The 13,467-nt window shown below is 33.5% G+C and overlaps 1 protein-coding gene across 1 annotated transcript; it reads left to right on the top strand.

The window, feature by feature from the left end:
- Positions 1 to 172: 172 nt before the first annotated feature.
- LOC140047943 (protein SERAC1-like) lies at positions 173 to 12,004 on the top strand. The gene is made up of 16 exons (XM_072092971.1): positions 173 to 778; positions 986 to 1,022; positions 1,323 to 1,447; positions 2,209 to 2,274; positions 2,658 to 2,798; positions 3,271 to 3,392; positions 3,713 to 3,838; positions 4,679 to 4,792; positions 4,966 to 5,128; positions 6,015 to 6,165; positions 6,457 to 6,598; positions 7,565 to 7,665; positions 8,063 to 8,160; positions 8,629 to 8,811; positions 9,489 to 9,629; positions 10,980 to 12,004. The coding sequence occupies exons 1-16, from the start codon at positions 739 to 741 to the stop codon at positions 11,198 to 11,200; spliced, it is 1,971 nt and encodes a 656-aa protein (XP_071949072.1). The 5' UTR covers positions 173 to 738; the 3' UTR covers positions 11,201 to 12,004.
- The last annotated feature ends 1,463 nt before the right edge of the window (positions 12,005 to 13,467 follow it).

Raw genomic sequence — 13,467 nt, 5'->3', positions numbered from 1 at the left:
TAAGTGAAGAAATAAAATTTCTTGAATCTTGAACCGGTCGATGTACGTCTAAACAAAAAAAGAAAGCAAGAAAAAAGAAAGAGTCATATTCGATTTTCATTGGCTGTAAGTAACTGTTACGTCATGCCATTTGGGGTCACTGCATTTTTTAAGAAGGGAGATCGGCGAAGCTGAAAAGTGCTGATAAAATTTGAATACTCTGTGACTGCTCTGTTATCTACTTTAATAATCATATTATTAATCTATAATATAAATGTATTGGGTTATTGATTGTGTAGTATTCACACATAATATATGTTAAACGTGTGAACCTTTTAGGATATAGGATGGATGGCTAGCCTAGACCTCATAGGCTAGCCTCTCTAGGCCTGTCTCTCTCTGGTCTCAATCGGTGTTCGTTCAGGAGTGAAAGCCAGCGAAGCACGCTCAATGATGTCAACAATACACAAGTCGACGAGTTGTTATGGGCCTAGGCATAGACCTAATCTAATTAGTTAAACAATCAGAATTTATTGAAAGAAAATAGCTTTCAAATGCGTTAACTATTGTATTCCGAAAACTTTGGATACTATTTATTATTAAAAGTGAGAAAACTTTGATTGAGATAAAATAAATAAAATAAGAAAAAAAGATCCTACTACTACTACTAGGAGTCTAGGCCTACCCACCCAGCCTTACTACGTACTAGGCTTTTGAACTGTCTATTTGTCTAGTCTTTTTACATAGGCTAGTTAAAAGATGGCGAGGCCTAACCCTAGGCTGAGGAAGTCTATAAAAGGTAAGGGATTTTGTTTAAATTTAAGTTTAACTTTATAAGTTATAGTAGCAAGTAGGCAACCTATTTATAGGTTAAATAATGATTTTTAAAATTCACATGTTCAAATTCAAACACATTATCAAAGGCAATCACTGTCACTGCACACAGATTTTATAGAACAGTAAATATATGCTCAGCATTGTAATCTAACATATATTTTCTTTGTAGGAAAAATTGCCTTAGCTACATTGTCCATCGTTGGAGGGTAGGTAGGCTAGTATAAATATTAATAAATAATGTAAATACAGTACTAACTAGAGTATTAATAATACTCCAAATCAACAAATACTGTAAATGGCTATCCACACTGTTCAATGAAAGGATTATTTTAAAATGGAAGTAAATTAAACTTACACAAAGTTACCCCAGAACAATTATTTTAAGAACTGTATAGCATTCTGTTCTCTTTTTTCCCCACCATAGTTTATGATTTTAAAGATAATTTATGGTTTAATCCTCAAAATCTTAGAATGTTGAGTTAGTTTTCTTAATTAATACTTGACAGGGTTGGTATCCTCGTTTACAAGTTATTTCAAGACATTGATAGGGCGATGAACTTTAAAACAAACCAACTAAGCATTGAGCATCATAGCCCGTACATCTACGTGAAGACTGAGGACATTAAGCAAGGTATTATCTTAAGGGCTAGTATAAATATTATTAATTAATAATACCTAATCGCATTTGTGCATGCAAAATATTTTTTTTATTAAATACAGTAATCTTTTCTTAGATTTTTTTAAATTAATGTGTCTGTGTCACACAAGATTCAATATTTATACATTCAGGCTACAATTATAATCACCAAATATGTTCGCAAAATCATAGGAAACATTCACATAGTAAGCTAAAAACATATAGAAATATTGACCAATAAAAAACACTAGCCTATAGAAAACACTAATATAACATAATATAATAATATAATATAAGATTTGTAAAGTGCACATATCCACTAAAGACTAAATTTCTCAAGGTGCTGTGGACTAAACTTTCAATAACATTCCTCTCCCCTAAGGGACTCATCATGTCCTGCAGAGAGACATATGCGGTGCTCTCTTTTCTGTTCACGAAAGTGGCTGTATGGACTAGTACTACACCAGGGTAACCCTCCTACTCGCCTTCGAAAGATGTACTAGGTTATTTAAAGTGCACACTGGACCTACGGTTTATAGTCCTTACCAGAAAAGACTCTTTCTACCACCAGAACAATGGAGCAAGTGCGACGCGAACCCTTACCGATTATACCTATGGATTACGGTTCCACTATCTTAGCTGCTCGGCCATACGCTTCGATACATAATAGAAACATTAACCTATAGAATACTAATCTAGATACTTAGACATAATGCAGTGTGTACTAAACCTGTAGCATGCATGTTTGTTTGTAGGCCAGTCAAACATGGTAACAAATATGAAAAACACATTGGAGAACATCATTGAAGATAAACATCCAAGTAAGTCCAATACATTACACTTTCATGTACAGTATAATACTATATACCACTTTGAATTCTGAAAATCAAAGCACAACCTGAGATTTCTTCCCATTGAAAACAACATTAAGTTAAGGTTGTTATTAAGCTCATTATCAAACAAGTATGACAACAAAAAGTGTGATGTGCCCAAATATGGTAGTGATATGCTTAAATTTGGTAGTGATATGACATCATCATGTCCATATGGGCACATCACATTTTTTTGGTGACATAAAGTTTGATAGTGTAGACAGAGCTTTAAAACAACATCCTATGTTTTTACCATATGAACCAAGAATTGTTAAAATACTGTTAAACATTATTTTGTTAGTGACACTGACAGTATTTTGTTAATCTTGCAGGCACATCTTGGTTACCGTTTTGGGTACCTTTAGACACAAGTACAGCCAATCCTTGGCGCTTATTACAGAAGGCTAAGTCAGATAAACCATATGATCGCCAACTTGCTATATCATCATTGGCTAACGTACATGGATGGCATGGTAAACTGTTGTATTTCAGTCTTTATTTCTTTAGTGCTTTAAATATTATGGGAGACACTTTCCTAGGTCCTGAATGGGTGTTCTTTTAATGTGTGTAAAGCCCTGTCTACACTATCAAACTTTTTGTGACAAAAAAATGTGATATGCTCATATATGGACATGATGATGTCATATCACTACCATATTTTGGCATATCACTACCATATTTGGGAATATCATTACCATATTTGGGAATATCACTACTATATTTGGGCACATCACACTTTTTTTGTCAAACTAGTTTGGTAGCATTCCGGTTCCTGAAAACCAAAGTAAATACTGTAGTATAATTCTAAATCAAACTTTATGTGACAAACAAATGTGATATGCTCTCATATATGGACACGATGTAATCATATTACTACCATATTTGGGCACATTACACTTTTTTGTTTAGACAGAGCTTTAAACATTTAAATTGTTGTATAATTAGATGCCGATTACCAAGTTGTCGCTCAAGCATGTGATCAGAACACTCTTATTGGTTTAGCTAGGTCACCTGATGTTGATAGTCGTTTCTTTCTTCCACCACCTCCTCCTGTTCAAGAAAACAAGGTATGTTTGATTGGTTATAATGGATAATAACCATCATTTAGTGAATTTAGTGAAATCTCTGTCTACACTATCCAACTTTATGTGACAAATAAATGTATAACTGATTTAATCAATTATTTTTATTCTAAATGGCACATCCCAAGTGTATTTGATGTGTTAAGTAAGCTCTGTCTACACTATCAAACTACTTTTACAAAAAAGTGTGATGTGCTCAAATGTTTGAAAGTGGAGACAGAGCTTTCGGATGCTCTTAAATTGTCAATTCTTAAAGCTATTTATGGAAGTTTAAACATTTTCATTATTACACATTATTACATTAGGTAAATTTAGTTGAAAGGTTTCGTCATCTGTTGGGCTCACTACCTAAAAGTGGTTTAGATGCGTGCACAGAATATTTTACAAAGACTGCCCTCTTAGGAGACGATGCGGCGCAAGCAGATGATCAGGTAATTTAGATCCATTTATTTTAAATCTATTTTTAGTTTATCCCAGGACAACATACAGTGTATACAAAGGCTAGTACTAAAGCGACTTGTGCTCAAAGAACCCAACATAAAATTCTTCATAAAAAACTTTACCAGCAGACTCATTGTGCTACTTGGTACTCATGTACAAATAATTAAAAATAGGCTACAGACGTCTCAAAACAAAATTATTAGGTGCATTTCGAACCTAGGACCACGATCTCATATAGGTATACATGAGTTTGTAAACTTAAATTGGTTGCCAGTTGACCTAAGGGTACAAGAGAGGAAACTATGTATTATGTATAAAATAATTAATAAAAGTGCTCCAACTTACCTGGATACAATTACCCTGACGAGACAACGTCACAATCACAATACAAGATTTGCTAGAGACAGCATTTCGATCCAAATTCCAGTCATAGGAACTCACAACAGGTCAACTTTCTTAATAACAAGCATTCAGTTATGGAATTCACTCCCCTATTTTGTTCAAAGCTCCTCTTCATTACAATTATTTAAACAGAGATCAAAAGGTTATTTTTGTGAAATTCTTAGATTAAGAGAAATTTAATTTGCTATATGTTTGTGTATTATGTTTAAGTAATTGTGGTTTTCCTTGTTTATTCTGTTATATTTGTTTAGGACCACAATGGAAATAAGTTTGCCGTCTCGGTACTTTTTTGTGTTTTTATCCTATTGATTTTATATCAGAATAAAGAAATAAAAATAAAATACTTTAAATGCTTAAAGCGCAAATATAACAATATTTTACTGTCTTTAACATAAATAATACTAAATCTAAAACTTCTATCTTTTCAGAGCGGTGCTCTTTGCTTTGGAGGAAATAGCTTATCCTTTGTGAGTAGTTTGAGTAGAGTTCCCACGGAGCGTGCTGAAAGGTTCTATCTGATGTCACTTATCAACCATTCGGAGGTATGTAATTTTGGCGAATCTGACGTACAGATTTAAAACCTTGTTCGCACTGAGCCTGAAAAATTGTATATTTAACCATGGTAACTTTACCAAATGTCATCAGAAACTTTGACCAATGTTCGCGCTTGAATTCATACATAATTAGAGACATTTTTTTTAAAATGTATTTTCAGATTGAAACTCATGCTGAAGATATTATTAGTAACGGTGGTTTGCAGTTGCTGATGGAGCTGCAGCATAGGCGCACTCAGAGTTTACAGTTGCAATGCTACATGGCTCAGGTTCTCGGAAATTTAGCAGTATACACACGGTTTCATCAGAACATTATTCAAGCTGGTATGTTAATAACATAATTCTTTACATTGCTTTAAACGTAGTGTTAAAATATAAAGTTTACCACATTCATTTAACAGGACATTTTCTATTTAATAGGGGTGTCCTCTAAATAGTGGGGTACCGTAAATCTTCTAATTGTAACCCTGAGTTATTATTATTTGATTGTTTTTTAAGGATGGATTACTATTAGAAGGGGGTTACTATTAGAGTAGTGTGTTACTATTACTAATCTTAAATTAGGCACCTGAAAATAGTAACCCACCCCAACTTTTTCGGTCAGCAAATCATAGCAAAATAATAAAACAGTACGAATAAATGAATTTGTTTTAACTCTAACTTTATTTTATAAACTCAAAAACACTCAATCCTCCCCCACTTCCAAGATCAACAGGCTGCATCATAAAGGACCATGTCTTCATAAATGTTATTTTGTCAATAGTTTTTGTGACTCTAAATACCCATGGGTTACTATTAGAGTAGTGGGTTATTATTAAAAGATTTACGGTATATAACTTGAACCTTCATTTTAAAAATATAAAATAAAAGGATAGTTCAAACGCCAGATCATCATTTAATCACTGTGGCAGTGTATTAAACATTAGCGGTGGTGTTCTGGCCTATTCACTCCAAAATATATAATGGTGATCACACAAACTTTTTAGCCTATATAGACAGCATATCATAGCTTATTAGGTCTATCGCAAATTGCATGAGCGATGCATGATGTGAAGGGTTTGGGAGCAATAGCGCCACCACCAGTATATAAAGTTGGTATTATACGGCGGTGGCACTTTTGCTTCCAATCCCTTCCCATTAAGCATTGTGCAATGACGGTTCTCGCGAAATCAAGCTATTTGCGATAAACCTTATTATCTTTCCTTCTCAGGGTTTGTACGTGTACTGGTTAACTGGGTTAAATCAAAGCATATACCTCTCCAGATGGAGGCTAGCCGTGCCTTATCTAACCTTGACAGTTTACACACTGGTAATGTATTCAGAAATGGCATATACCAACTTCATCCACAGTATAGATACAGGTTTGTGAATAAGCATTTATTTTTTTTATATTAAAGTTCCTAGAAAAAGTTACAAATATCCAGTACATGATATGGTTACAGTAAATTCATACCTTTTTCTAAACTAAAGTTTATTTATGCAACTACGATTTAAAATTTACTTATCTGAAAATGAACTACTTTTTTCAAAATTTTCTCAATGTGTAAAGTAAAAACTATGGCAAACATCTGACAATTTACTCAACTCCCTGATGCAAAGCTACTCCACAGTAGTTAAATACAATCATCACATTTTAATCTAATTCCCTACAGTGATGAAGTAGTTGCTGATGTAGTATTTGTACATGGTCTTCTTGGTGGCGCTTTCCATTCCTGGAGGCAGCGGGCATCTGCAAAAGAAGAAACTTCTGACACAAGTACCAATGATAAGGATTTGACACCTTGTTGGCCCAAGGTATAGTATAAATATACAGGTATTCATTTATATTATAAGCATTTCAATAAACTCCATATCAATAAAAACAAAGAGGTTATATAATTTAACTTAGATATAACTTGTTAGAGAGACACGCCCTTCGGCGATAGTTGTCCTTGGCGGCTTTTGCCTTTCCCCAGTGCTCCTTTTTTATGTTTCACTGATAGGAATAAATAAATAATAAAAAACTCCAATGTGATTATAGCTTAAAAAGCGAGTAACCACAACACGATACGGATACATCACTTCAGATACCGTAAATCTGGGTTATTATTTTTTTATTTTTTTGTATGCGTTACTATTAGAGTAGTGGCTATTACTAATCTTAAATTAGGCACCTGAAAATAGTAACCCACCCCCAACTTTTCCGGTCAGCAACTCATAGCAAAATAATAAAACAGTAGGAATAAACAATTTGGTTGAACTCTAAATTTATTTTATAAACTCAAAAACATTCAATCCTCCCCACTCCCGAGACCAACATGCATTATCTTCTTTTTTTCAAAATACGGTGGCTGGCCACATCCCCAGTTTTTGGTTTTTTTTTTAGTAACCCCCATGGGTTACTATTAGAGTAGTGGGTTATTATTATAGATTGACTTATAAGGTAGGTTACTATTAGAAGTGGGGTTACTATTAGAGTGTGGGTTACTATTAGAAGTGGGGTTACTATTAGAGTGTGGGTTACTATTAGAAGTGGGGTTACTATTAGAGTGTGGGTTACTAAATAATAAATTACGGTAAGCCAGTTTGAAGTCACATCTCTACGCAGTCTAGTCATGCACAATCACGTTTACAGTATTGGTTACAGGTTTAGTGTTCACACAATATTGATAAAATGTTTTCTATTTTTGGAGATTTGAGAAAATTTTTCTACACTCTGGATACAATCAATATTCATCATATAATTTTAGTTATTTGTTATTTTATTTTTGTTTCTTACAGACATGGTTAGCTGAAGACTGCCCTCATTTACGTATTATAACAGTAGCATATGAAACTCAGGTTTCCGAGTGGACATCGTCATGCCCATATGGCCAAGAAAAGTAAGAAAATGTTTTCTCGCACATCATATTATAAGATAAATAATAAAAAGTATAATACAATCAACTCTCCCAATACCAGACTCTCCCAAAACCGGAAACTTTCCCAAAACAAGACTTTTTTTGGTCCCAAAGATCCCAAATTCCTTTTTTACCATTTGATACACGTTCTGAATACCAGACTTTCCTGAAAAACAGACATATTAGGCCAGCCTTAAGGTATCCGGTATTGGGAGAGTTTAATGTACCAACATAAGAGGCATTAATATCTGGAAGTTTCACCAAATGCAGTTATAGTATATAAAATTTGATATCATAACATGGTCTCAAATTTTAGAGGACATTATATTACATATCTATTCAGGCAAAGTGAAAAGTTATGATGTTTTGTACCACACAGGCGTTCACTAGCTGCCAGGAGTCAAGAATTACTCAAGAAGTTAGAAAAAGCTGGAATAGGCCAGCGACCAGTTATCTGGGTGACACATTCAATGGGAGGTAGGGCATTAATTTGTTAATACCCTATCCTAGTCAGAATATATACTTCTGAAATTATGGAAAAACACTTTTTAATTAATTAATAAACAGATAAAAACAGATACAATGATCATGCAATCATTTTATGTTTCACTCTTCCCTTAAAGCTCTGTCTACACTATCAAAACAAATTTTATGTGCCCATATATATATATATATTATTATTCAATCGGGTTTGAACTATACCATGAAAGCCCCAGTGGTCTAATGATTAGGACATCTGCATATCAAGCAGAAGGTCCGGGTTCGTATCTCGGTTGGGGCGACTTTTTCTCATTTAAACAGATTTCCTTATCTTATCGTTTCAAATTAATTAATTAAATTTCAATATATCACCGGACGGTTTAGAATTAATTTCTATGCCTATTGTGTTTATATTATATTATTATATATTACTATATTATTTATATATTATTATCATTACTTTAGGTTTACTAGTGAAGCAGATGTTAATAGATGCATGGCAGAGTAAGAAACAGCAAAGTTTGGCTAGTAAAACAGCTGGCGTTGTGTTTTATAGTACACCACACCAAGGCTCAGCCATTGCAGCTTATTCACAACAGGCTAGTTACCTGCTCTACCCATCGGTTGAGGTAGCTGAACTACAACAAGGTAAACAACATATTACTGAAAAAAATAATTGTAATTGCATAGCTATATGATATCTATGTGTTTGGGGGGGGGGGGGGGGTGGGGTATGTCAATTTAAAGCCAAGAACCTGGATGTAATGGATTTTAGGTACAACTTTTTTTTTATTAAACTTTGTTTAATGAGGGTGACTCAAAACAGCCGAGGCTGACATACATGAGGCCCTCTCTTAGTAGTGAGTGAGTGACTGAGCGGTTAAGACAGTGGGACCGTAATTACTTAGCCAGCAAGGGTTCGAGGCTCACTCGCTCCATGGTTCTGTTAGTAGAACGAGTCTTCTGGGATAAGGAATATAAACTGTAGGTCCAGTGCACAAACTCATGTGCAGTTTAAAGAACCTAGTACATCACTCAAGACGAGTAGGGGGTTACCCCGGTGTACTAGTATACACACAGCCACTGATCATAACTGGGCTCATTGTGCAATTTGGACTATTTTAGAGGTGTTTACCACCTGTTGGTCATCCTAATGTTATGTCTATGTACATCTTAGTGAGAAAATAATGAAATATAAAATAAATATAATAATATATATTAATAATAAAATATAATAATAGTACATAAATCATAGGTCCTACTGTACTTTGTCATTTTACAAGTAAATTTTAAATTTAGCAGTTGTTTTTTTCCCAATTGTCTAGGTGCTTCATCATTACGCCATTTACACGGCCAATTCCGTGCGTTTGTTCAAACTTTCGGTTTACCTGTGTTAAGCTTTGGTGAAATGCAACCAACAGAGGTCGCTCTTCTTAAGTTATTTGTTGTTCCCATGACTTCAGCACGTAAGTCTGACAATTTTTGTAAATAAATTATGTCTAATGAGGGAAAACTTCAGTATATTCCAGAGTACTTAATGATGAAACTGATCTCTTCTGTGGAAAATATTTTACAACATCATTAAATTATTTAATAATTCATATGAATTTATATTTTGAAAAGTACAAGTCTCTAGAAAGACTTTTTAATTTGAAAGTACATCACTCTCAATTATGTGAAGTAATTATTTTTACATTGCTATTATCAAGTCAATTATTACATCAAATTAGATTGCATTAACCATTGACTATCGCTGTGTTAGAATATCTAGGTCAGTCTATTCAGACATGGTTTGATAAAGTAAATTGACTTTATATTTGGATAAAAATTATGTGCTGAATATTATTATTTATTCTTTTTATTTCCTTTTCATTGATATTTTATTTTGTTTGATGTCTTTTGGCACATGTGGCCAAGAATTACTAATAGTAAATTAATCACTGTCCAATCAGATAGTAATAGGTGGTAATTCCTCTGATATAATATATACAAATTCAAATTTTAAAAAGGCAGTATGCAGACTGGCTATATTTGTCTTCCTCTAGAAGTTTCTAAAATTACAATACACAAAATAGGTCAGCACAATTGTTAGGCCCTCGCCCCTTCCCCTACCTATTTCAAAATCTTGGATCCTCTTCTGTCAGTAATTGTCGAAAATTCACACATTATCATCCGAAGGGGAATGTAAATATAAAAAGTCAGTATTTACAGTATGTATTGCATTCAGTATTAGAGACAATGCTTTATAGACAGCAATGCATACACTATTTCATAAGCATAGAAAAGTGTGCACAAATAAATAATATTAACCAAAAAACACTGTAAAATTGTATTAATACAACATGCTATCTGCAGTGTCAGTAAAAATATGACAGGAGGCAGCATATATGAGTAATACCAAAGAACTTATAACACAAGAATCTCCTGTTTGTCCAAAGCGTGTAACAATTTCGAAATGCATTGTAGGATAGAATAGAGATAATGGGTGGCGCCACTGTGAGCCATAGTGTCAAATTAGAAAGTTAAAATCATAGAGGGGATCTGCTAATACTATATGGGGGATAGAGTAATTAACTGAGCCCTCTATAGGAATTAATAGTTTTGACTTTCTAGTTTGGAGAGGGTTCTGCTCCATGCTGTGAAATGGCGTCGCCCAGTTTGACCTTTTAACCCTGTACTTTCGATACTGTGTTTTGAATGCAAATTGAAGAACAGGAGATTCTTGTGTTATAAGTTCTTTGGCAATACTCTTTTCCTCCTTATTTCACTTAAGGTAAGGTTAATATATCTATAATTCTATTTTCTGTCCTCTACAGATCCTGGTTTCGGTGATTTTTACATGCTGGATACGAATCACTTTGGGGTATGCAAGCCAACTAGTCATTCATCACCTGTATACCAAGCCTTATTGAAGTTTCTTAATCGTCATGCTCCATCGCCCCTTCACGCTAAAATTGCTGAAATTCTTACTCAACAGCCAATGAACAAGCATTTGGATACAATAGACCCACCTCCCTTTGCTGGATTTGACCAATAGACTGTCACCAATCAGGGACAACTGATTACACAAGCGGTGTAACGTTTTTGAATTGGGAAAGGGATATTAAAACATAATGAATATGTTTTAATATAGACTACTGTTTCATTCCAAGTATATTGTTGTTTTGTTTTAATTATTCCCACACATATACTACCTCTGAAAGGTTAAAAATAAGTGCTATAACTCATAAAATGTTGATTTTTTTAATGTAAATAAGTATAGAAAAAATACGTTTTAAAAAGTGCAATTCAATGGTAGTTTTGCCTTTGACGAATATCGAGTAAAAATATTGGTGCATGGAGGTATGGTGCGTGGAGAAACCTTGAGATGTCGCAACTGTTTAAAAGATGTTTAGCCACTAAAGTCTACCTGTTACTGAAAACATGGGATGAACCCCTACAGTAGCATTATGAACAAATTACTGTACAATCATAATATTTTGATATTGAGTTACAAGCGTTGTCAAAACGAGGTATTCATACTGTAATTTATATTTTATAAACTAAAATTAATAATTTATTATTCATATTATTTATAAGAAATTTAAGACGTTAGTACTATACACTTTGTGGTATACTTCTTATTTATGAAAAATAACAAATTTATTTGGGTTTAATATTTATTGCCTGTTTAAAATACCTCAACCAAATTCATTATTATTAATAACTTGCATTTGAAAGTGTAAATTGTTTGGCCTGAACTAGGGTGTCTTGGAAGAGTTTACTGTACAAATATTTAGGATTATTTTATAGGATGTCAATTTTTATTTTATTGTTTGTTTTGCAATATTTATCTAATTGTAGGTTGTTGATTTGAATAAAGTTATTAATTTAAAAATAGTTTCATATATGTATAATTATGTGCCTGCTCACACTGACAGTTATAGTTTTGTATTGTATGCAGTGTACACAACTCTATCCGTCCGAACCAGGAAAAGAGTTTTCGCATCCAACCAATTCAAACAGTTAATGAAAGCACAAGTTTGCTGTTACGAAGATTATGATAAGAACTCACTCTACAGATCTGAACATACCTTGAGCAAGGCAATCTAACAGGTCACTAAGCTCACATTGCCAAGATAGGAACTCCTAACAGTCCTTTGATCTTATGTCTGGCTGCGACAAATACCAACAGTACTGTACTATGTACATATTCTGCGCTGTGCCGTGTCTGTTAAGGGGTGTATCATGATCGTGTCACAGCCACAGATAAACCCTTTGATCTCTGGAGCTCAGCATCCTGTTGTTAAATTGCCTGACCCTGACTATATACATTCATCATAAAAGTGTTTTTTTACTTTATTTTTTTAAACCACATTTAACAGCAAGGTTAGGATAATATGATACCCAAATCAATTTTTCTATTTCTGTCCGCTCTAAATCGGTCTAAACTAAACAGGTATATTGTATTACTAATTTTTAAAATTGAACAAAAATGATACAACACACGTCATAACCTACTAACATTATTAATCAAACTAATGATTATTGAAATACAATAACAAATCAAATTGATGACGACAATACATTAAATTCTATTGTGATTTTTCTACTTATTATTTATTTAACATCTGTTTTTATGTTTATTTACTAGATCATCAAAAAGAGCTTAACCTTATTATTCAGAACAATCAAATTTCTATTTATAAGACAATAGCTCGTTCAACAACAACCTAATTGAATAGATAGATAGATGAGGACACTAAGAAACTTTATAGATTTGTAATGTCTAAATCTAAACATCTAAACTGGATAGAATAATTTTATTGTAGATTTAATATTTATAGAATCGTTTGTAATGACTGCTAACTGAATACAGTGTCAGATCCAGGATTTAGAAATATTGGGGGAGGGGTTAGGGTTTGTGAAAGTAATGAAAATGAAGTGGGGGGGGGGGGGGTGGTTGGAAGGGAGGAAAAGTTACAGTGGATATAGCACAAGAACTGTAAGCAGTATTAAGCTCTGTCTACAACAACCTAATTGAATAGATAGGTGAGGACACTAAGAAACTTTATAGATTTGTAATGTCTAAATCTAAACTTCTAAACTGGATAGAATAATTTGATTGTAGATTTAATATTTATAGAATAGTTTGTACTGACTACTAACTGATTGCAGTGTCAGATCCAGGATTTAGAAATATTGGGGGAGGGGTTAGGGTTTGTGAAAGTAATGAAAATGAAGGGGGGGGGGGGGTGGTTGGAAGGGAGGAAAAGTTACAGTGGATATAGCACAAGAACTGTAAGCAGTATTAAGCTCTGTCTA

The sequence above is a fragment of the Antedon mediterranea genome, chromosome 4, assembly GCF_964355755.1.
Source record: "Antedon mediterranea chromosome 4, ecAntMedi1.1, whole genome shotgun sequence".
NCBI lineage: Eukaryota > Metazoa > Echinodermata > Crinoidea > Comatulida > Antedonidae > Antedon > Antedon mediterranea.
Note: the sequence above shows the minus strand (reverse complement) of the source record. Positions and strands in the feature narration are given on the sequence as shown.

Excerpts from the sequence above, each read along its gene's own strand:
- LOC140047943 (XM_072092971.1), top strand. The coding sequence starts at position 739 with ATGGCGAGGCCTAACCCTAGGCTGAGGAAGTCTATAAAAG. Across the intron at positions 3,393-3,712 it reads CTCCTGTTCAAGAAAACAAG|GTAAATTTAGTTGAAAGGTT; the intron begins GTATGTTTGATT and ends TTATTACATTAG. Across the intron at positions 4,793-4,965 it reads CACTTATCAACCATTCGGAG|ATTGAAACTCATGCTGAAGA; the intron begins GTATGTAATTTT and ends ATGTATTTTCAG.